The 24743-nt window shown below is 35.3% G+C and overlaps 2 protein-coding genes, 1 non-coding gene and 1 pseudogene across 3 annotated transcripts; 1 reads left to right on the top strand and 3 right to left on the bottom strand.

The window, feature by feature from the left end:
- Nucleotides 1-1233, bottom strand: LOC112095587. The gene has a single exon (XM_024177691.1). It carries the CDS (start codon nt 1231-1233, stop codon nt 1-3), a length of 1233 nt encoding a protein of 410 aa, XP_024033459.1.
- Nucleotides 1234-8748: 7515 nt separating this feature from the next.
- Nucleotides 8749-9477, bottom strand: LOC112095586. The gene has a single exon (XM_024177690.1). The coding sequence runs from the start codon at nt 9475-9477 to the stop codon at nt 8749-8751; it is 729 nt and encodes a 242-aa protein (XP_024033458.1).
- An 8135-nt stretch (nt 9478-17612) lies between these two features.
- Nucleotides 17613-24743, bottom strand: part of LOC112101590 — a 56095-nt pseudogene continuing 48964 nt past the window's right edge.
- LOC112095943 lies at nt 20938-21041 on the top strand. Its single transcript, XR_002904103.1, has one exon. It is a non-coding gene; the product is annotated as a small nucleolar RNA R71 (small nucleolar RNA).

Here is a 24743-nt window from a genome sequence, read left to right as displayed (position 1 = left end):
TCATTGTTCTCGGTGGGCCTTGATCACAAGTCCCACCGATTGCCCATTTTTTCCTTCCACAGAAATATCCATCTCCGGAGAAGCTACCGTATCCTCAAAGCCCACAGAACTTCGAAGCCCACCTTGAGATCTTCTTCTCTTTGACTCATTAACAATTAGTCCAGCTTCCCGTTCCTCGTCAAAGATCTTTTCCCCGCCCAAATCATTAATGATTCCCATTGTTGACTTTTCATTGATATGCAAATGTCTCCCGGTTGTTATCAAGCTGTTGCTTTCCTTATTGATCCCCTCAATCCCCGCATTGATACTATAATCCCTTGTGTTACGCATATTAGCTCCAGAATTTGCGTTAATAACCAAATCAACCGCCATTGCACCAGCAAACTTCTCGCTGTTTCCTTTTCCATTATTATTCTCTTCCGGCATCGTTGATCTCAGCCACTTTTCCCCGGAATTCATCAGGCTCCTCCTGCTCGGCGCTTTCAGCCAGTGACCATAAACCTTCACAATCTCACTCGACGGACAATCATACAACTTCGGACATTGTTTCTCTGTGTGCCCTAGTAAACCACAGATGAAACAAAAAATATTCAATCGTTCATATTTAAAGTCTATCCAGATCCATTCGCCACCCTCCTTTTTAAGCTTCATCCTATGCTTAAGGGGCTTCCTCACATCAATGGATACCCGAATGCGCATATAGGTTCTCCAAACTCCCATGAAATTATGCTCATCGGAGCCCAAGAACATGCCAACATAATCTCCGATATTTTTCAGAATTTTTTCAGACATGAAACCAATGGGTAGGTTGTATATTTGAATCCAGAAATCTGCAAGAAACAGGGGAACATTATGCGGCTGTTCGTTCTCATCTAGCCTTTTAACCAGTAGAATGTGCTGGTCAAAAGTCCACGGTCCTGTCTCCAGTACTCGATTTATATCAATCTCATGAAAAAATTGAAATAAAAACAGCGTAGGTGATAAATCCTTGATACAGACACCCTTTCCTGGCCGCCAAAGAGAAGCCATTGTGTTTTTCATAGCAGCAAAATTAATCACCTTATCTGTCAGAAATCTGCCCACCAAACAACACCGGTAATCGATGTTGACCTTGTTCCCATCATCAATGTCCTCTCCTGCAATAATCAGCCCATCATCCTCCTCGTCGTCAATGGACATGCTGGCATATCCGTTATTAATATTAAAATCCGATTGTCTCTCATTGTTGGCCATCACAAAGTAGGAATATCAAGTAAAAAACACTTTATACTAAACTTGCCCTAAAGACAAGACAAACGAAACTTGCCCCAGAGACAAGACTTATTTTATGCATTGAGGCATGAATTAAATAGCCCTAAGAGGTGTGAAATATATTATCCTATGAGACACAAATTATGTGGCCCACCAAGGCATAAATTAAACAATCCTACAAGGTGTGAAATATACTACCTTACAAGGCACAAATTACATGGCCCATTGAGGCATGAATTAAACAGCTTTACGAGGCACGAATTATATTACCCTAATCAAGGCATGAATTATATTGCCCTAATCAAGGCAAGAATTAAATAACCTTACGAGGCATAAATTAAATTGCCTTACTACACACGAATTAAATTGCCTTATGAGGCATAAATTAAATTGCCCTACGAGGCACAAATTATATTGTCCTTTAAGGCGTGAACTATATTGTTCTCTGTAGGGGTGTTCACGGATTAAACATCAATCCATATCCGATTCATGATTTTACGGATTGTAATTTTTCAATCCAATCTAATCCACAGATTGAATAAATTCAATCCAAATCTAATCCATACATCTGCAGATTGAATACAGATTTAACTTAATCCATATCCAATCCATACGTATGCGGATCAAATACGGATTTAAATTAATCCATATCCAATCCACCATTTTGCGCATTAGTTTCCGAATTAAAAATTTTAGTTCTCTTCAATCCATGAACTAGGGTCGGCAATGGGACGAGATGGGATGTGATTTGCTAATTTTAGTCTCGTCCCGTATATACAAGTGGGATGAAAAAACGTCTTACTCCTGTCCCTATATTTTTTTTTTGGATAAAAATATGTTCCAATCCCGTTCCAAAAGAGATGAGATCCTGCGGGATCCCGTCCCAATTGAAAATATTCTCATTCTTAGTCGGTAATAAGACGGATGAGACAAAATTTGCCAATCTCACTCGCGTCTTGTGTATGCAAGTGGGATAAAAAAAATGTCCTAGTCCCGTTCCTAAATTTTTTTATGGGACAAAAATATTTTTCAATCCCGTCCCAAATTACCATCCCTACCATGAACTAATGAAATAAAAAAAATCTAATATAAAAATAAATTTATTACTAATTAAATTAAAAATTAATAAAATTTAAATAAATTAATTGTTTAAATAAAGATAAAATAATACATTCATAGTTTTAAAATATAACACATCGAGATTAATTGTTCAAATAAACTACAATAATACGTTCAAAGTTTCAAAATATAACACACTAAGATTAATTGTTCAAATAAAGTAACAATAATACATTAATATAACACCAAAATTAATTGTTCAAATAAAGCCACAATTAATTGAAATGGTGAAGTTTCTGAAACCAAACACAGTCTGATCTAGGGATGGCAATGGGCACCGCCCGCAGCGGATTTGCCATTACCAAACCCAAACCCGCACAAAATTTAAATTATCAAACTCACCCGCAACCCGCAGCGGGTTTTAATTTTTTTACAAAAACCCACCCGCAGCGGGTTTTAACAATTACCAAACCCGCAATGGTATCCGGCGGATTTTTTGCGGGTTTCCGTATTTAAAATCACAAATGTTTAATATATAAATTTATAATAATAACCTCAAATTCCATATAACATACTCAATTTTATATTTAAATAATGTAAATGAAAAATTAAAATTTCCACATCAATTCAACACAAATTCTCAAATTTAAGTATAAATTACACAAATCCATTTAAAAAACACAAACTAGTATCTAAAAATAATAATTACATTTCATATTATCATTTAAAACAAGCTCCAAGAGAAGATATTCATTTCATTCACCACCATAAGCACTCATCCAACACAAAGCCTATAATAATAATTAAGATTAATATTTTCAAATACTAATTCGAAGGAAAATGCCTTTAGTTTTCTTTAGATTATGACTTTAGAATAGGATATAGGCCACATACACACATACACAACTTTGAACCTTTGGCTATTTGGTAATTTAATTAATGACATTATTTTCTTTATACATTTTTAGATTAAAATTAAATTAAAAATATTTGAAAAAAATATTGCGGGTTTGGTGGATATCCATGTGGGTATCCACCGGATATAAGGTTAATACCAAACCCACCCGCATCCATGTGCGGGTTTTAATTTATAATACTAAACCCGCCCGCAACGGGTAAAATTACCCGCAACGGGCGGGTTTTGGCGGGTGGGTTTGGGCGGGTTTGCGGGTACAATTGCCATCCCTAGTCTGATCCTTCACCAGGGCTGTTGTGCCTGTCGAAAAGTGGTGATTATGGAGCCGTCAATGATGGGAACCAGGAGAAGCCATACAGGTGGTGATCTTAAAGGTTGTGATAGTGCAATTGTTCGACTGGAACCAGTGATTGTGAAGTGGCTCGATGGACTTGGGGAAGAAGATGGCTTGCTCTAGTCGAAATCACGCGGCCGACGTCCTTCAAATTAGTGTTGAGAGTGTATCGAATCAATATTGGGTGTTGCTAGTGCGTGTGACGATGGGGAAGCTTAGGGTTTTTTGTTTGCAAATTGTTGGTGACTTGCATTATGTTACTTTGCTTTTAGGTGGCTTTGCAAATTGTTGGTAACTTAGCGTTATGTTAGGTTGCTTTTGCTAGCGCGTGTGATTTTGCTTTTCTTTTGTTTTACAATTTTTACAAGTTATATTTGTATATTTGATTATTTAATATTTTTATTTTATATTATTATTAGGTAATGACTAAGATATGTTATAGTGCTTATATAACTATGTAATGTCACATTTATAATATTTTTTAATTAAATTTATAATATTGTTTTAACTAAATAAATAATTTTTTTTTGCGGATTCACGGATTTTTGCGGATTTACAGAAGTAAATTCATATCTAATCCATCGACTACGGATTTTTAAATTTCCAATCTATCAATCCACAGATCAGATTTATACGGATCGAATTTTCACGGATCAGACTGATTGAGCAGATCGGATTGGATTCTAAACACTCCTAGTTCTTTGAGTAGAAATATGGATATTCACGAATTATTGCCATCTGGCCAATGTGCAGATAATTGTGAATTACCATAATCTGATTAGAGGTGCAATCACGCACAAGCTATTGCCATATGAGTGAAAGTGCAAACATGTATTACTTACTCGCATCTTAACATGATAGGCATGAATTATTGCCATTGGAATAATGTGCCGACTAGGCACAAGTTATTGCCATCTGAATAAATGTATGGATAATTGCAAGTTTTCTCATCTAAACAAAAGCATAAACACACATGAATTGCACGCATCTAAACAAGATAGGCATGAATGATCACCATCAGAATAATGTGCCAACCAGACATGAATTATTGCCATCAGAATAAGTTGCTAGTTAAACATAAGTTATTGTCATCAAAATAACATGTAGAAGAAGCACAAAATTATCGTAATAAGAACAAAGTACATTCAAGCATGAATAGTTTTCATTTGTGCAAAGAAGCATTCGAGCATGTATAATTCCCATATGAGCAAATGTGCATCCTAGCACGAAAGATTGCCACCTGTGCGACTTTAGGTGGATGATTTCAACTTCTCCAGAAAGAATGTATGTATAAGCCACATCAAGTGGTCATATGTTTATGCTTGTAGAAAATATGTTTTGAGATGTATTATTAGATGCGATAACCATCTAATTGTACCACCAAACATACATATGTCATCTAGGCAATTTAACTTGCCTCAAATGTGACAAATACAAGTGCAGCAAAAGAAGTAAGTATGCAAGCACAATGAATGTCATCTTATAATCCAAGGAATGCCAATTGAAGAGGCATTAAGACAAAGCTATGCAATTACCAATGGAAAATCGCCACTAGAAATTTAATTATAGAAAAATGCTTAACAGGAGATAAATGTGTTTATAAATTGCTACAAGTGTAAAGAATTGCTCAACAAGGAGGAAGATATTGAAGTTATATAATTAATCTTTACAAATCAGATAGCCAAAAAGAATAGTGAGATTCAATAAAATTTATTGATCAAAGAATGCCTAAGTATTGGCACACAATAACATTTAAGAAAATAATTGATCTACCCAAAAGCGAAAGCGCACCGCTTGAACATACCTACAAGCCATCAACGTGTGAAATTACGACATCTAATGAAAAGAAATGAGAAGTTGAGCGAGGAAAAATTCTCTTCTTAAATGGAATTGCTCAAAAGGAAAACTTAAAACAAGTAATCAAGACTGTTAAGGAGTAAAGATGTGTTACATCAGTGCATCACTTGGTTATTGGCTAAAGACTACACCATATGCAATCTGATTTTATCATACCTCGTCACTCACCCTTAAACAATGAAACTTCTAATATCATCATCAAAGTATTTTGTCTTATTGAGAAGTGGTCACTGTCAATACCGTCAAAACAATATAACTTAAAACAGCTCTATTGGAATGCTAGAACAGACCTTAATGCTTTAAAATCTCTTAAGAGCTATTCAAGTTCAAGCGATAAGGAATGTCTCTTCTAGTAGACATGAAAAGTGCAAAAGAAAAATCACGAAAAATAAAACCAGCAAGTTAAAAGGATTTTCTCATGTAAACATAGGCGTTAAATGGTCAATGTCTGGAAAGTAAGCATTGACATGTATTAACTATTTACTTTGTTCATGACAAGAGATTTTTAAATTTAAAAAACTCTTATCATGAACTATGGGCCTATGTTGATATGAAATTTAATCACTTATACCACCTCAACGGGGTTAGGGTCTTCAGGAGGGAAAGTTAGTTCCCACGAAAGCATGAACGTAAATTAGCAGGTGGGAATTGAGGACCCCTCAAGGTTGGAAGTAGAGAACTCTGACTGAGGCTTTGATTTGGTTAAGAACACCGACCCAACAGGGCTTAAATATCATAATAATATTTATTATTAAGAAAGAATCACAAGAACACAAAGAAAGTGGGTAAGGAAGTTAGTTACAAGGCCAACATACACCCAAAAAAGAGAAGCACGATCCCCACTCCTAAAAATATACTTTATTTTCTTTTTCCATCATTCTAGGGGTTGGATTATGGCAGCTACTCCACCATCCCACAATCTCTTAAAATAAAGAAGATGAAGTCATAATTGTTATGTATCACTTCATTTCCACAATGGCGACTACGATCGAGGGGCCTAATTCAAACCCTTCTGGTAAAATAAGAACGGCCCCAATATTCAAAGCCTCTTTTTTACCATTAGCAAGCACTTTTTTTAGTTGCATATCATAAGGAATTCCAACAACTGCTTAGCTAAATGGCAATTGGCACATACAATATGACTAGTTGCTTCTCATGGATTTTCAAAACTCTGTTGCGCAAAAATAGGATATGCATTTAAAATTTATGCCCGAGTTATTGTATATATAATGAGGGATATGACAATTAATCAAGTAATCTTTCCTTTTAATAAAGAAAAGGTATTTCTAATTTTCATGGTCCAATTGGTGATTCTGAAAATTTCTACAATAAGATTTGGTAAATCATTAATAGTTCCATATCAATGCATAATCGCATGGATAAGCTCACACTAACCCGTCAATTTAGGATGCAATTCGGGATCTTCCTTGGGAGGTATTGGGAAGGAATTAGAACGAAATAATATCGATTCATATAGATAAAAAAAAAAGTTCTCTATTGATTCAAATGCTATACATATGAGATAAGGATAGAGAGAGGAAAAAATTGAAGATTTTACATAGTACTTTTGATCGAAAAATCAATATGATCTATATTGTACCCTTTGCTTAATAAGAAAATGGAATAAATTCTATAAGATCAACCCTATGGGACTTAAGGAATAATGGAAGAGAGTAAAATTAAAAAAAAAGAAATAAAAAAAGAAAAGAGAAGGAAAAAATAATAAAGAAATAAGTAAATAAAAATGAAGTAGAAGAACCCAGATTCCAAATGAACAATTTGAAACTTGAAAATGTTCTTTCTGGTTCTCAAAGAATGAAGGGCAAATATCTCTTGTTCTTATTATAAGATCATGTGATTGGATCCGAAGATGTTTGGTAAAAAAATTCTCTTCTCCTTTGAGAATAATAAAAAATGGAAAGTTTTCAATTGGAATATGAAAACGTGATTGAATTGGCGCTAGTTACTTTTGGGGACGAAGTGGAAGAAGGGAGGAGATTATTTAAGGAGGAAAAGGACCCAGTTCTTTCGAAGGAATTGAATGAAGAGTTATATGAGGTGAAAATCTCATGTACGATTCGGTATAGCGGTAGGGAAGTAAGACCATCACTAATAGTCCAAATATTCAACTGAAAATCTTTGGAATAGTCTGAGTGATTCATGAACATTACAATAAATATGATTAAAACATTTATAGCTCCCACATAAGGAGTTGTGCGGTAGCTGCAAAATGGAAATTTGATAGAATACAAAATAATGATATACAAACAAGAACCAATCCCAAGGAAAATGTAGAATAAATTGGGTTGGTAAATAATACTACTCTGAGAATTTCTAATATAAGACCTGATCCCAAAAAAACTAAAATAAAATCATGTATTGGTCCAGGCAAATCCATTATATTAAAATAAGAGATAAATAAATCGAAACCTTTTTCATGGCTTTACTAAGCTGACTAGGAAAAATTATTTATGAGACATTCTCAATTCCAATTCAATGAAATGCTAATCTACTCAGTGGGAAATGATGCGGATACAGTTCTAGGATCAATTTCGTTCTTTTCATTATTCTAAATGTCAATTTGAAATTGAAGCCATATATATATAGTTCGAAAAAGTTTCTGTCTATATATTATATCATTTCAATAAAAATTTAGTTGTACTTCTCATCAACCAATCAAAAGTTAGGATTTGGAGTTATTGACTAAGTAAAAAAACAGCATAATCCTTTTATACCAACTATACCAAAACTGAACCTTAGTAATTCGAAATTAAAACGTTTTAGACGTTTTTTCGTAGAGGCAAATTAAAGAATGTTTGAATTATAAAATTTTCAATGACTGACATTGGTAAACGACCTAAAGGCAATTTAATTATAATTCAATTCATGATCTGATCATAAGTAGCAAGTTCTTATTCTTTAGTCATTGATAAACAATTTGTTGGACAATACTCAATGCAATTACCACCAAAAATATAAATTCCAAAATCAATACTGTAATTTAGTAATAATTTCTTTTGAATATCTATTTCAAATTTCCAACCAACAACATGTAGATCTATACGGTATACTCGAGCGCATACTTCACAAGCAATACATTTATCAAATTCAAAATGGATTCGACCACAAAAATGCTCTGATGTGATTAATTTTTCATAAGGATATTGAATAGTTACAAGTAAATGATTTGCTTGGGATAAAGTAATCATGAAACTTTGACCAAAGTACCTTGTAGCTCGTATTGTTAGTTGACCGTATTTCTTAAAACTGGTTACCATAGGGAACATATTGTGAATATATATATATTTTTTGAATGGAAAGTACCTTCATTTCATCTTAAAGAAGAAAACAAGTACAACAAGTAGGGAGGGTATGAACCCAACCAAACAATTATTTCGAGCTTCTCTAAAGCTAATTTAGCTAAAGAGTAGGCTATTGCATTACAAGATCTATGAGAATATTGAACACAAACTGAGCTAAAACTCTTCAAAACTCTCTGCACCTCTGAAATGGTCCAGAAGATCTCGGATCTGCAGCCTCGACTGTTGTTAACTAACTTAACAACCTCTTGCGCATCTGATTCCACAATCAAGGACTCTATACAAGCATTCCCTGTAAGTTGAAGGCCCCATTCGATTGCTTCAACCTCTGCAATAAACACATAACCATAGAATTTGGAAACTTTGACAGCAGCAGCAATCACATTCCCAACTTCATCTCGAATTACAGCTCCTAAACCAGCAATTTGCTTCTCCGAATTGGTGGCAGCATTTACATTGACCTTAAAGTAGCCTCTTTGGGGAGGATTCCATGCCTTTAACTTCGAAGAACTCTGGACGCCTATATGGGTAGCTGCTGGAAGTTGGGTTCTTCGGAAAGCTTCCAACACAGCTTCATCTTTAGAGACTGTCACTTGGGGGCTGTCTTTTACTCCTTTAAAAATCCAGCTGTTTCGAGCATTCCATATCATCCATAAAATTGTAACCAAGAGCTCGATGTCATCTTTACTTCTTCTCAGCTTCAAACCAATCAACAAGCTTAGCATGTCTTGATCAACCATATCTTTCAGATCATTCTCAAATCTGGTAATTTTCCAGATTTTCTTCACCACCTTACAGCTCACTAAAGCATGAAAAATGGTTTCCAGCTTCTTGTTACAAAACTGACATAAAGGCTCCTGAATCACCTTCCTTTTTCAGAGATTTTCAGCCGAAGGAAGAAGATTTTTTGCAGCCCTACAAGCAAAAATTCTGATTTTCTCAAGTAAGGTGAGTAGCCATATAGCATTCCATTGGTTCTGAGAAGCTGCTGAACTCGTTGGCTTGGCTGGAAATTTCAGATTTAATGCAATCTGATAGCCACTCTTAACCGAGTACTGACCTTTCCTATCGTAATGCCAAATTACTTCATCCTTCATTGGCCTCCTTGGCAAAGAGATTCTAACAATTGCTTCCACATCTATTTTGGCGAAGTGCCTGTGAATCAGCCCTTCATTCCAACTAAATATTGTGAATATTTAAAGATGTTTTGAGTTTATTTATTTCTCCTTTTTTTGACAAGTAGCGATTCTTTTTTTCTTTATCTTTATCGCAAAAGGAGTTGGGAAGAAGTTGTAAATAATAGATTACCAAAAGAAAGAGGTAAAAAAAATTTCCAACCAAGATTTAATAGTTGGTCCATTATTAGTCTCGGTAAAGTCCACCTTGTTGCAATTGGAATGAACAAGAGTAAAAAACCTTTAGCTAATGTAATAAAGATACCAATTGTCGTTCCAAATATTCCATCCGCTTTATTTATTTCAAGCAGGCCAGGAACAAGTACGTATGGAATGAAAAGATTCGAATCTCCTAAGTAAGAACTGTTACAAATAATGAGGATTTCTTGTACTGCACTCTAGGTTTATTAGAACTTTTTTAGGATTTTTATTTTAGAGTTCTATTAAGTATTGGTAAACAAAAAAAGAAATAAAAGTCATTGAACAAATGACACTTCTTCCATGAACTTAGAAAACAATTTGAATTGATGAGAAACTAAAATAAATAGTCTAAAGTTATACTAGTATAGAAGGGATTTGGATGATACTTGCTCGATAAGTCGATATAGATATATATTATTATTTTATGATCCAGAAAAAATAAATTCAATGATTGTTTTTTTTTTTGTAACTTTGAAAGTATCGACAGAGATTCTTGGGGAGCAATGGTTATGAATCAATTAATCAAGTTAATCAAAAAAATAAAAAAGCAGAAAAAAATGAAATGGATTTCTTTGAAGCATCTAAAAAAGTGATACATTTTTTTCCTTTTATATGAGCAAAACAAAACATTATGTTTATTAAGAACACAAGAGGCCCCGACCCTACCTCTTGAATCAGACAAACACAAGAACGATAGGGTACCTTGAGTTCTTACGCTTTTATGTCTATTGTTGTGCAAATTTTAATATACTCGCAAGCGCACGAATCTATTATAGTATAGATCAATGGTGTTGAGTGTCGATCCCACGAGGAGGTGGATTTTAATTATATATAGAATTAATTTTGTAAATGGGTGGTTGGATTTATGGTGGAAATGATTTGAAATATGCAAAAACTTAAATTAAAATGGCAAGAATAAATTCTAAAATTGGAATTGAAATGGCGAGAATAAATTGAAGAGAAAATCTATTAAATTGACGTACTTGGGTATCTGGATCCGTATCAACATGCATCATGGGCTAAATAATCTGTATTAATGCCAATTAAATCATGAGGGGGGAATCCACACCTCATGAACCACGCTCTAATCAATATGGTGCTAAGGGCTTATCGTGCCAAATAATAATAACCTTATACTAGAGAGCCGGTGTAACCAAGGCGGTATCTAGACAAGATTAGTATTATTTGTCGACGAGAAGTCAAAACATCCACAAAAATTAGAGGGGAAGAGAAAGTAAATTTACCAAATTAAGCCCATGACACATGTTGAGACTTCACCTTCAACCCAAGCTTGAAAGAAAATTAGCCACTCATAGTTGAACTAGGGGCAAAATGGGAATTTATTAAAATATGAAGAAAATACAAAATGGAGAGGGAATTACAGAAAATGAATCCCAAAAATGGATTCAGAGATATCAAATTAGGGGGGAGAGGCCCCCTTTTTATAGATACATGGAGTAAATCATGGCCATCGGATTAAAAACAGTTTGGACGCTCAGGATTGCGCCACGTATCAGTCAACAGTCCACGGTTTGACCATGCGGATGAACAGTAACACGGTTTGACCCGACTTTGAACAGTAACGCGGTTTGACCCGGATGAACAGTAACGCGGTTTGGTTGAAAATAATCCTGTGTGATGCATGAACCGTACGCGAGATTTTTCGTCCACTGATATGCTGCCACGTCACCATCAACAGTACATAAGAATTTTAGTCCAACAGGATCGTGACACCTCATCAGTCAATGCCACATCATCGGTCAATGCCACGTCATCATCCGTCTATGTGAACAGTGTCGTGAACAGTAACGTATACAGTACCGTACACATGAATAGTGCCATTTTTCCTTTTATGCTCCTCCTAAGGTTTTTGACCGTCCTGAGTTCAAAAGTGATGTCCGTTTTGCCGTCTGATTTCTCCTTTATTGTGAAATGACTATAATGCCCCTAAAATACATAAAATACTTAATTAAAATAAAACACATGTAATTAAATCACAAGAAGGTTAAATACATAAAAGTAAGGGTTGTTAGTAAGACTTGAAATGTAAAATGACGGTTTTCTCCTTTATAAATATGCATTTTCTAACACTCAACACACCCCCCAACCAGCTTATTGCTAGTCCCTAGCAAATGAAGCGAAAACAAAATTCAAATTCAAAATGATTTTTTTTTTTTTTAGAAACACTCGTGTTTATTCAATCCGATTAATGATAGCAATCAAATAAAAGTATAAGCATTATCTCCAGTCTAAAGCAACATCATACCCACATCAACCATCCACATGAATTAGCCCAGTAGACTTTGTTATAGCTACTTTCAAGAATGCCATGTCAAACCCCAAAATCTCACTGGAAGTAGTGACACTCTCACAAATAAATTAAACCCAATAAAAATAGTCACTCCAATGAATGGTAATTGAGAGAGAAAATAATAAAGAAGTGATATCACATGCTCTCACCAAGATGAAATAAATATGCCCTCAGCTTAGAAATAATACGATCTCAAGTCAAATAAAAACTGTTAGTCAACCCAATTTATTATTATTTTTTTTATATGCACCAATACATCTTTTTAGCCCATATAACTAGCTTCTACTTCAGATTATAGTTCCCTAAAATCAGGAAGGACTTTTATTAGGACGTAACGTAGGTTAGGGACATGGTTAACAAAGAAGGGAAATAAGGAAAACAAAGTGTATGTTTGAGAAAAATGCAGAGATTTTTTTTTTTTTGGAAGTTGCAAGGTGGATTTCACCTATTATTTTTATTTTTATTCTTTTGAAACAACAACTTTTGTTTTTTTTGTTTTTTGCATAACTTCACTGAATAAAATAATTATTTATATTTTTCTCAAACATAAATAGGTGATGGAACTTATAAGATATCGGGTAATACTCCAAATCGGAGTGGGTCAAGATGATAAGTTGACAAAGAAAATGTTGTTTTTTTTTTTTAAGGCTCAAAAGGGGTAACTATGGATATTTAATAAAAGGGATGGCTAGAAAGGCTCAAACGGATCAAAGATGGCCTTTCCATCGTCTTTTAGGGCTCTAAATAATTATCCATGTCTACTAGTTAGATGGGCCTCCTAATGTAGCAACACAATTTTTTTTTTTTTTACAATTTTTTTTTTAGGGTTAACTCAAAAGAAATTTAGAGATCGTGTATAAAATAATAAATTGCTAAGCTGTATAGAGAATGAGCAAAAGGGTTATTCTCCAAGAAAAATAATAGGCTCAAAAACTCACTTGGTACTTATTATGACATGTTCATTCCTTCAAGCAATGCATATTTGTCTCCGACATCAACATGTAGAGTAGCAAACATAATGTAACATCACTTAAGACCAAAGATAATACAAATACTAAAATTTGAAATTAATCATGTCATCTAATGTTAATTTTTTTTTTTAAACAACATTCTACCCCCCAACCTATTCTAAACATGAAAGGAAAATATGCATGCAGAAATGTGAAAATGATGCATAAAAACTAATTAGAAAAGTTACACGTAAAATTATAGAAAACGAAAATATATATATATATATATATATTTTTTTAAAAAAGATGCGTTTCTAGAGGAACTACACTCCATATTCAGCCATCTTCGACTCAAAAGTTGAAAAATGTATATTTATAGAGGAGAAATTAAAAAGAAGAAAAATAAACATAAACACATAATAAAGAAAAAAGAAAATGTCTGAATTTTTTTTTTAAGTTTTTTTTTAAATTTTTTTTTAACGATGAAGATGCGTTTCTAGAGTCACTACACTCCATATTCAGCCATCTTCAACACAAAAAGTTAGCAACAGTTAGTTTCTACAACAAAAAATTAGTAAAAACTTAACAAAAATTCCACAATTGTCGACTATTCCCTCCCCCCAACCAGAACGAAACATTGTCCTCAATGTGTGAAATGAAAGAAGTAGAGTTTAGAAGACATCACCTAGGTGGTGCAACACAGAAGAAAATATTTACAGGCGGAGAGTTAAATCTAATTTGTACTTCTTACTGCGGCTACTGTTACCATCATTATTTGGTCGCTCCAACACAAAGGTCCAGGGGTCTGGCTCCGGTTTATAAGCTTGTAACATATCAAGTAGCTCAGTAGCAGTGTGAGCACAAATAAAGAGTTTTTTCACATTAGAAGGAATGAAATAGTTTTTTATTGCATGGTTAAGAAATGCGATAAAGCCATCATAAAAGTTATTGACATTTAACAAACCGATGGGTTTCTGGTGAATGTGTAGATGGGCCCAAGATGCTAGTGTCATAAGTGCCTCTAGTGTTGCAAGATCTCCTGGAAGGAAAATAAAAGCATCAGCATAATTAAGCATTTCAGTTATTCTTTCTTGCATACCTGAGACGACTAACTCTTCTCCAGTTGATGAGTCAGACGAACTGCCCAATGGTTTTAGGACTCTTGGGATGATGCCTAACACTTGACTTCCTCTGATAAAAGCTGCTTCTGAGACCATTTTTGATAACCCTCGATTACCTCCTCCATACACCAAGTGTAATTTTCTCGCTGCTATGCTTCGACCAAGATCTATGGCTGCCTCAACGAACTCTTTATGTTTGCCATAGGTAAATCCAGAAAGCACACAAATGTTCTTGAATTGTCTATTGGGAGTAGCTGCCATTGTGATGCTTCTCGAAAACAATTTGTGAGTGCTTGACAAAAAAAAATCACATTTAAGAGTCTTGGTGATAGTGGGTCATGGTTGTGTATGAGGTAATATGTCAGTGTCAAATAACGCGTAAAGCACGTGGCTCGCAAGTCAAAAAGAAAACAGTAAAAAGGAAAAAGCAAACAGTAATAAAATTATTAAAGACAATAATGCAAACAATAAGACAATAGTGAAATAAAATAACAATAAAGTAAAAGGATATTTACAGGTAGTTGCGACTGTGGCTCACATCTTCCTCTGGTTTTACGTCCAGAAACGGCTTGAACGCCCTCTATGGGTCGAGGATAGGCTTCCTATCCAGCTTTCTTATAAACTGGCAAACAGGGTCGTTTATAGTCAGATTCCCAAGACTATATCGTGCATGCTCTTTCTGGAATAATGGCCATAACTGGAGAATCGCTCTTTGCACATATCCACTAGGATGCGTTTCAAGAGACAAAAGGATATCATCCAATGACTCCTTATTCAAGCCATCCCTAATGAATTGAATCTTATCTTCCTTGTTATCAGACACCATTCCTAAAGAACATGGGTTTTTATTGCAACTCATTCTGGCACACTTATGACAAGCAACAGAAATTCTTCGAGCTCGTCGTTTTCTTGCATAATTTCCTTTACCACAACCAGACATGAATGCAATAAATTTTGGAGGTAACTCACCTGCCGATCGTACTTTAGCCTCGATTAACCAACGGATGTCAGCAGGTATGTTATTCCTCATGAGTAATCGCATGCGTTCGGACTGAGCTTTATAGATCGTAAGGAGGGCATTCTGAGGAAGTGAAGGGAATCGCTTGTGAAGCTTCGCTAGAATCTCATTTCTGTCCATACTTTCGCCTCAGAATATCAGTTATTATGGGAAACTGAAGTAACCGACTTGATTGTCATGGAGTACCGTTATCCGCCACTTCACCGGGGTAACAAACTAAAGCACACAAATAGAAAAACAAATTAAAACACACAAAGAAAATTAAAATCGTCCTCTTATTGAATTTACCTCAAGCTCCAACTGGATGTCGTAAACACTTCTCTCAATGTCTCTGAGTTGGCGTTCTAAACCCTCAACATAGGCTACTAACTCTGGTGGTTGTAGAGCCCAAATGCGTTGTGTTTTACAAAATTGAATCTGCCTTTTGAGATGAGTTTTGACACGTTGAAGTGGTTTAAGAATGTTCAGGAGGAACGGTCTAAGTATGAGACTCATGATTACAAATGATAAGAGAAAACTTAATGGTAAAATAAACACACTTATGCAAAAACAATTTCAATTAGCAAAAGAATAATAATAAAAAGAAAGAAAGAAAAATCAAATCAACGAAAAGAAAAAAAAAATCAATTCAAATCTGGTGGGTCACTCAAATTTATTTCGGTGTCTTCTTCATGTGGTTGGTACTCTAGATATGGCTTTAATATTTGACCATTAACTTTAAACGTGACACCGTTCTTTGGGTCTTTAATTTCAATTGCCCCATATGGAAAAACAGTATGAACAATAAATGGGCCAGACCAACGAGAGCGTAACTTACCTGGGAATAGGTGCAAGCGAGAATTGAATAAAAGCACTTTCTGACCTGGAGTGAACGATTTTCTCATAATTTGCTTATCATGGAAGACTTTCATTCGTTGCTTGTAAATCTTGGCATTTTCGTATGCATCATTGCGAATTTCTTCAAGTTCTGCCAGCTGTAATCTTCTTTCTGAGCTGGCTTGCTGCATGTCAAAATTGAATTTCTTGATGGCCATATACGCGCGATGCTCGAGTTCCACAGGTAGGTGGCAAGCTTTTCCATACACTAGCCTGTAGGGTGACATCCCAATCGGGGTCTTGAAAGCCATTCTATATGCCCATAATGCATCATCAAGTCTTAATGACCAATCTTTCCTGTCTGGCCTCACCGTTTTTTCTAATATGTGCTTTATTTCTCGATTGAATATCTCAACTTGGCCACTGGTTTGCGGATGATACGGAGTTGCCACTTTGTGTGTGATTGAATACTTTGTCAAAAGAGCTTTGAATGCTTTGTTACAAAAGTGGGCACCACCATCACTGATTATCGCTCGAGGGAATCCAAAGCGTGAAACAATGTTGCTTTTTAAAAATGCTATCACCACCTTGTGATCATTGGTCCTACATGGAATAGCTTCTACCCATTTTGATACATAGTCAACAGCAACCAATATGTATTGATGACCAAAAGACGGGGGAAAGGGTCCCATGAAGTCGATACCCCATACGTCAAAAATCTCAACCACTAAAATTGGATTTAGTGGCATCATGTTCCTTCGCGTAATGCTCCCCATTCGTTGACACCTATCACATGAAGAACAGAAAGTGTAAGCATCTCGAAATATAGTTGGCCAATAAAAACCACATTGTAAAACTTTAGTCGCGGTTTTCTTAGCACTGAAATGGCCTCCACAAGCTTGTTCATGGCAGAATGAAAGGATATTCTGAATTTCACTTTCTGGGACACATCGTCTAACAATTTGGTCTGCACAATACTTGAACAAATATGGGTCATCCCAAAAGAAATTCTTTATCTCTGCAAAGAATTTAGCCTTATCTTGCTTGGTCCAATGCTCTGGAAGTTTACCTGTAACAAGATAATTAACTATATCAGCATACCAAGGTAATACTTCCACATTCATTAATTGTTCATCTGGAAATGACTCATTCAATGGTAATAATTCTGTAATTGTGTCAAAATGGAGACGAGAGAGGTGGTCCGCCACAACATTTTCTGTCCCTTTTTTATCTTTAAATTCCAAGTCAAATTCCTGCAAAAGTAACACCCAACGAATTAGTCTGGCTTTTGCATCTTTCTTTGTGAGAAGATATTTAAGAGCAGCATGATCCGTGAACACGATTATTTTACAACCAATGAGATAAGATCGAAATTTCTCTAATGCAAACACTACTGCTAGCATTTCTTTTTCAGTAGTTGAATAGTTCAACTGTGCATCATTCAATGTCATACTAGCATAATAAATAACGTGGGGAATTCGATCAACTCTTTGTCCTAATACTGCTCCTACTGCATAATCAGATGCATCACACATGAGTTCAAATGGTAAACTCCAGTTCGGGGACTGAATGATGGGTGATGATGTCAACAAATGCTTTAATTTTTCAAACGCAACAAGACATGAATCATCAAAGACAAAAGGTACATCCTTAGCAAGTAAATTGCATAAGGGTCTAGAAGCTTTGCTAAAATCTTTAATGAAACGTCTATAGAACCCAGCATGCCCAATGAAAGATCTTACTTCTCTGACTGTTTTGGGTGGAGGAAGATTAGAAATGAGATCCACCTTGGCTTTGTCAACCTCAATACCTTTGCTCGAAATGATGTGACCGAGAACAATACCTTGTTTTACCATAAAATGACATTTCTCCCAATTTAAGACCAAGTTCTTCTCGACACATCTCTGCAGAACTAGTGTTAGATGATGTAAACATTGATCAAACGAGTCACCAAAGACAGAAAAATCATCCATAAAGACTTCAAGAAATCGTTCAACCATATCAGAAAAAATGCTTAGCATGCATCGTTGAAATGTAGCAGGTGCATTACATAATCCAAATGACATTCTTCTATATGCAAATGTGCCAAAAGGGCAAGTGAAAGTAGTTTTCTCTTGATCTTTTGGTGCTATGGGAATCTGATTATATCCTGAGTAGCCATCTAGAAAGCAATAAAATTCATGGCATGCTAATCTATCAAGCATTTGATCAATAAATGGTAAAGGAAAATGGTCTTTACGTGTGACAGAATTCAACTTTCTATAATCAATGCATACACGCCATCCTGTAGTTACTCTAGTGGGTATCAATTCATTATCAGCATTCGTAACTACTGTGACTCCTGACTTTTTGGGGACAACTTGTACAGGACTGACCCATGAACTATCAGAAATTGGGTAAATGATACCTGCATCTAATAGCTTAAGGACTTCAGTTCTAACAACATCTTTCATATTAGGATTTAACCGACGTTGCATCTCCCTAGTAGTTTTAGCATTTTCATCGAGCTGAATGTAATGCATGCAGTCTACTGGATTTATACCTTTTATATCTGCTATGGTCCATCCTAATGCTTCTTTGTGCTCTTTTAAAACATCCAACAACTTACCTTTTTGTTCGTCATTTAGGGATGATGAGATGATTACCGGCAGAGTACTTTCTTCTCCCAAAAACGCATATTCCAAAGTGTTGGGCAATGGTTTGAGCTCGAGTTTCGGTGGTGATTCTAATGATGGAATGAGTTGCTTCTCTGATGGTGCTAGTTGCTCAACTCTTGACTTCCATTTATTAGTGTCCATAGATGATGCTGAGTCAAGCAGGGCGTTGACCTCATCGACCGATCTGTCAATATCAAAATCCAAACCAAAGTGAGTTAAACATGTTTGTAAAGGATCATCACTAAGGTTTGAAAGAAAAGTGTTATCAACTATTGTTTCAATTAAATCCACATCAACAATTCCATCATCTGCACTGTGAGGTTGTTTGGCAATGTTGAAGATGTTCAGCTCTATAGTCATGTTGCCGAAGGACAACTGCATATTTCCAGTCCTGCATTGAATGTGAGCATCCGCAGTTGCCAAGAAAGGTCGGCCTAGAATAATGGGGATGTGCTTCCTTGAATCCTGTATTGGTTGAGTGTCAATTACAATGAAATCAACAGGAAAATAAAACTTGTCTACCTGGATAAGCACGTCCTCCACAATACCGCGAGGTATTTTTGTGGACCGATTTGCAAGCTGTAACACCACTGGAGTTGGGTGTAATTCTCTCAGTCCAAGTTTCACGAATACAGAATAAGGCAACAAATTTACACTAGCTCCTAAATCCAACAAAGCATTCTCAATTGTGTGGTTCCTTATACTACATGAGATAGTAGGGGAGCCTGGGTCTTTGCATTTTAGAGGAATTTTATGTTGGAGGATAGAACTAACGTTTTCTGTTAAAAATGCCTTCTTTTGAACATGCATGTTTCTCTTTTTAGTACAAAGGTCTTTAAGAAACTTGGCATAAGATGGAACTTGCTTAATAGCATCAAGTAAAGGGATGTTAACACTTACCTGTTTGAAGATTTCAAGAATCTCACCTGTGGATTTTCCCTTTTTTCCTTTAGCTAACCTCTGAGGAAATGGAGCTTTGGGAACATATTCCCGTGGGTTGGTTTCTTCTTTCTCCTCCGGTGATGAGTCCTCAACATTCACAGGTACAATTTGATTTTCTTTTGTCACCGGCATCTCCACTTTGTTGTCGACTTCCTTTCCTTTTCGCAAGGTCATTACTGCTTTGACCTCTCCATGCTGCTGTGGTGAACTGGTACTTGCTTCATGCACTCCTTTAGGATTAGGCACTGGTTGACTTGGAAATTTGCCTTTCTCAACGGTCATTGCCAAGGTCTGAACTGAAGAAGCAAGTTGTCCCACCATCTTCTCGAGGCTTGAAACTGATTGAGTTTGTGAGTTGAAGCCTGCTCTCAACTCATTTCGTAGTCCATCAATGGTGCGGTTCTGTTGCTCAATCGTGGAGTGAGTAACATTCCTGAAATTCTGGAATGCATCCTCCCATGGTTTAGGTTGAGAGTGGTTCTGGTTCTGATTGTATGGTCTAAATGGTGGCTGAGAGGCTTGAGGATTTTGTGGAATTGGTGGAGCTGGAGCTGCTAGTCCGTTCTGTTGGAATCCTTGAGACCATGAAAAATTGGGGTGGTCTCTCCATCCAGGGTTATATGTGTTGGAGTATGGGTTGTAACTCGATGGTTTTCTCACTACACCTATGGCATTGGCTTGATCTGAGTATGAGTCATGGTCATGTGGCTCTGTTGATTTAGCAGTCGATAATGATGCTATTTGTCGAGAGAGACCTTCAATTATCGCTTTGACTTCTTTAATTTCTGAACTTGATTCGCCAATGTGAACCTCATTTACTCCCTTAATTCTTCTAGTATTCCTGAGTGATCGACTCCGTTGTTGGGAATTATCCGCTTGTCGCTGGAAGAATTCCCAAATCTCTGATGCACTTTTTGACATTAGCTCTCCTCCACTTGTTGCCATTAGCCATTCTTGCACATTTGGTAGTAATCCCTCCAAAAAGTATTGGCATTGGTGCCATTTCTCGTACCCATGATGTGGACACTTCAAGAGTAGCCCATTGAATCGCTCCCATGTTTCAAAAAATTGCTCGTCCTCTCTCTGGGTAAACTCCGAGATTTCCCTGCGAATAGCATTGGTTTTATGCACTGGGAAATATTTATTCAAAAATTTAGTTACCATTTGTTCCCATGATGCAATGCTATTGGCAGGCAATGTATTAAGCCATGAACGAGCTCTATCCTTTAAAGAAAATGGGAATAATCTGAGTTTAACATCATCGTCTGAAAAATTCTCGTATTTAAAAGTTTGACAAATAGCATGAAAATCATTCAGATGATTATATGGGTCCTCATTTTCTAAGCCATAGAATGTAGGGAGACAATTTAGCACACTAGGTTTTAGTTCAAAGCTCCTATCAGTTACATTTGGGTATCTTATGCATGATGTGCTCAAATTAGCTAAGGGACTGAAGTAATCCTTAAATGACCTCTCCTGTGGTTGCAAATCCATTTTATTTTTAATTTGTTTGTGTGTGCGAAGTGTTCTTTCTAGTTCAAGGTCTATAGGTTCAAGATTAGGTAATAATGACCTACGACCATGCATGCAAAACAAATAAAATAAAAATAAAGATAGGAACAAAACAAGTAAAAATAAAGAAGAGGGAGAAATTACAATACTAACCTTATTGCGCTATTATAACCTTACTAAAAAAAATACACAAAAACAAATATGTGAAATAAATTAACTAAAAATTAAATTAATAAAATAAAAAAAATAAAAAAAAAAATTACAAAGAAAAATAAATTGAAAATTAAATCACAGAATTTTAAAGAAGAGAAAAAGAAAAGAAATACTAACCTTTAGATGTAGATTCACTTTTTTTTCTTTTTTCTTTTTTTAATTAAAAAAAATAGAAGAAAACAAATAAAAGAAATTATTAAAAAAAATTTAATTCTATGAATTAAAATTACTTACCTCCCCGGCAACGGCGCCAAAAACTTGTTGTGCAAATTTTAATGTACTCGCAAGCGCACGAATCTATTGTAGTATAGATCAATGGTGTTGAGTGTCGATCCCACGAGGAGGTGGATTTTAATTATATATAGAATTAATTTTGTAAATGGGTGGTTGGATTTATGGTGGAAATGATTTGAAATATGCAAAAACTTAAATTAAAATGGCAAGAATAAATTCTAAAATTGGAATTGAAATGGCGAGAATAAATTGAAGAGAAAATCTATTAAATTGACGTACTTGAGTATCTAGATCCGTATCAACATGCATCATGGGCTAAATAATCCGTATTAATGCCAATTAAATCATGAGGGGGGAATCCACACCTCATGAACCACGCTCTAATCAATATGGTGCTAAGGGCTTATCGTGCCAAATAATAATAACCTTATACTAGAGAGCCGGTGTAACCAAGGCGGTATCTAGACAAGATTAGTATTATTTGTCGACGAGAAGTCAAAACATCCACAAAAATTAGAGGGGAAGAGAAAGTAAATTTACCAAATTAAGCCCATGACACATGTTGAGACTTCACCTTCAACCCAAGCTTGAAAGAAAATTAGCCACTCATAGTTGAACTAGGGGCAAAATGGGAATTTATTAAAATATGAAGAAAATACAAAATGGAGAGGGAATTACAGAAAATGAATCCCAAAAATGGATTCAGAGATATCAAATTAGGGGGGAGAGGCCCCCTTTTTATAGATACATGGAGTAAATCATGGCCATCGGATTAAAAACAGTTTGGACGCTCAGGATTGCGCCACGTCATCAGTCAACAGTCCACGGTTTGACCATGCGGATGAACAGTAACACGGTTTGACCCGACTTTGAACAGTAACGCGGTTTGACCCGGATGAACAGTAACGCGGTTTGGTTGAAAATAATCCTGTGTGATGCATGAACCGTACGCGAGATTTTTCGTCCACTGATATGCTGCCACGTCACCATCAACAGTACATAAGAATTTTAGTCCAACAGGATCGTGACACCTCATCAGTCAATGCCACATCATCGGTCAATGCCACGTCATCATCCGTCTATGTGAACAGTGTCGTGAACAGTAACGTATACAGTACCGTACACATGAATAGTGCCATTTTTCCTTTTATGCTCCTCCTAAGGTTTTTGACCGTCCTGAGTTCAAAAGTGATGTCCGTTTTGCCGTCTGATTTCTCCTTTATTGTGAAATGACTATAATGCCCCTAAAATACATAAAATACTTAATTAAAATAAAACACATGTAATTAAATCACAAGAAGGTTAAATACATAAAAGTAAGGGTTGTTAGTAAGACTTGAAATGTAAAATGACGGTTTTCTCCTTTATAAATATGCATTTTCTAACACTCAACATCTATAATGCAGTTCATTCGATTACTACAAGGATGAATTTGATCCAGAATATGAACCATAAAAAAAATGTCTATTAAACCAATCACAACTAGTTACAGTTCCTATTATCCAAAGGGAATCCTTCCAGTAGTGTCGACGAGGAACGCATTTTTGCTATGCTACTGATACTTGCTCTCTTATTCTTCATAAGCCCGGCTGAGGACGAGCTACGAGGCATAAAACACAAAAAAGAATATGCCGATTCGGGCTAGGAATACTTTTTTTTGTCAATAACTGCTCACATTCACCAAAATAAGGGGGCCACACTCCTAAATATGTGGTATGTTATAAATAATACATTACTCCCTCAAAGAAAGGTGGGTTCACTAAAATTGAATTCTAATATTTTATGATTTAACTCAAATTCACTAACATCGTAGTGAAATTACCGAGAACCCCCTCTTTCAGTTCTATTTCACTACTTTTTGTTTATTATTATGTGTGCATGTATACCTCCATCTATTACACTTGGTTCAACCCTAGGTGGGAAAAAATTAGGCGTCAATAGTAATTATTCTTATTGTATTAGGTTTGTTGGGATTCTTTCTTAAAGTCTTTTAATATGTGGGATTAAAAGCAGCGTTCAAGGATTGCCTGCATTATTATTAACTTGCTTAAGTCGGATTCCATTCCTTAGATCAAGCCATGAGCAAGCTTATAGCGTGCAACATTCCGGTGATTGAGATTTCAGGAACGAGACGCTTTGATTTTCGTTTAAAAATTATCACTTTCATAATTTCATAATTTATTTCCTTTACAGTCATACTTGCTCATTTTTTTTATTATATCAAATTATTTAAAAATTTCACATTCTTAATTAATAAAATTAAAAAGGATTTCAAAAATAATTTTTTATCGTACAATTCTAATAATTTATATTTAAACTTATTTATTGTATTATTATCAATCTTTTATTAAATATATGTATTGTACTAAGTATTTTAATTTTACGTTATTTGACATGTGATTTTTTTTACTTTTTTTATATACACTGACATTCATTTTACTTTTTTTATAAATTAGACCAAGTATTAAATAGTTTTGAGTCTGCCCCTGGTATAAGATTTTTTTTTAATTTTATTTTACGAGAGGAAGGTTTCGAATTTGACGTTTGGGTAATGTGACAATCATTATTGTCATGGGATCAAGATTATCTTCTGATATGATCTCTTCCTGAGCAAAAATACATGTAGGTAATTGGTAGTTAATAAATAAAGAAAATAAAGAAGTTAAATCATATCTATACACTATCACTTAAAGACACATGACATAAGATTTTTAAAAACTTATGAGAGCTCAGATCATGAGATGATTTTTATCTATTGTCATGATAGGACTAAGCATGGTTTGTGTGCATTATATGGATAATCCTTAATTCCTCATAATTATGACTATTAACACTGAAGGTGGGGCTATTTTGCAC

Source organism: Citrus clementina, unplaced genomic scaffold (assembly GCF_000493195.1).
Source record: "Citrus clementina cultivar Clemenules unplaced genomic scaffold, Citrus_clementina_v1.0 scaffold_1, whole genome shotgun sequence".
NCBI lineage: Eukaryota > Viridiplantae > Streptophyta > Magnoliopsida > Sapindales > Rutaceae > Citrus > Citrus x clementina.
Note: the sequence above shows the minus strand (reverse complement) of the source record. Positions and strands in the feature narration are given on the sequence as shown.

Bases quoted from the DNA above. Each gene is read 5' to 3' on its own strand.
- LOC112095587 (XM_024177691.1), bottom strand. From the start codon at position 1,233: ATGGCCAACAATGAGAGACAATCGGATTTTAATATTAATAACGGATAT.
- LOC112095586 (XM_024177690.1), bottom strand. From the start codon at position 9,477: ATGGTTGATCAAGACATGCTAAGCTTGTTGATTGGTTTGAAGCTGAGA.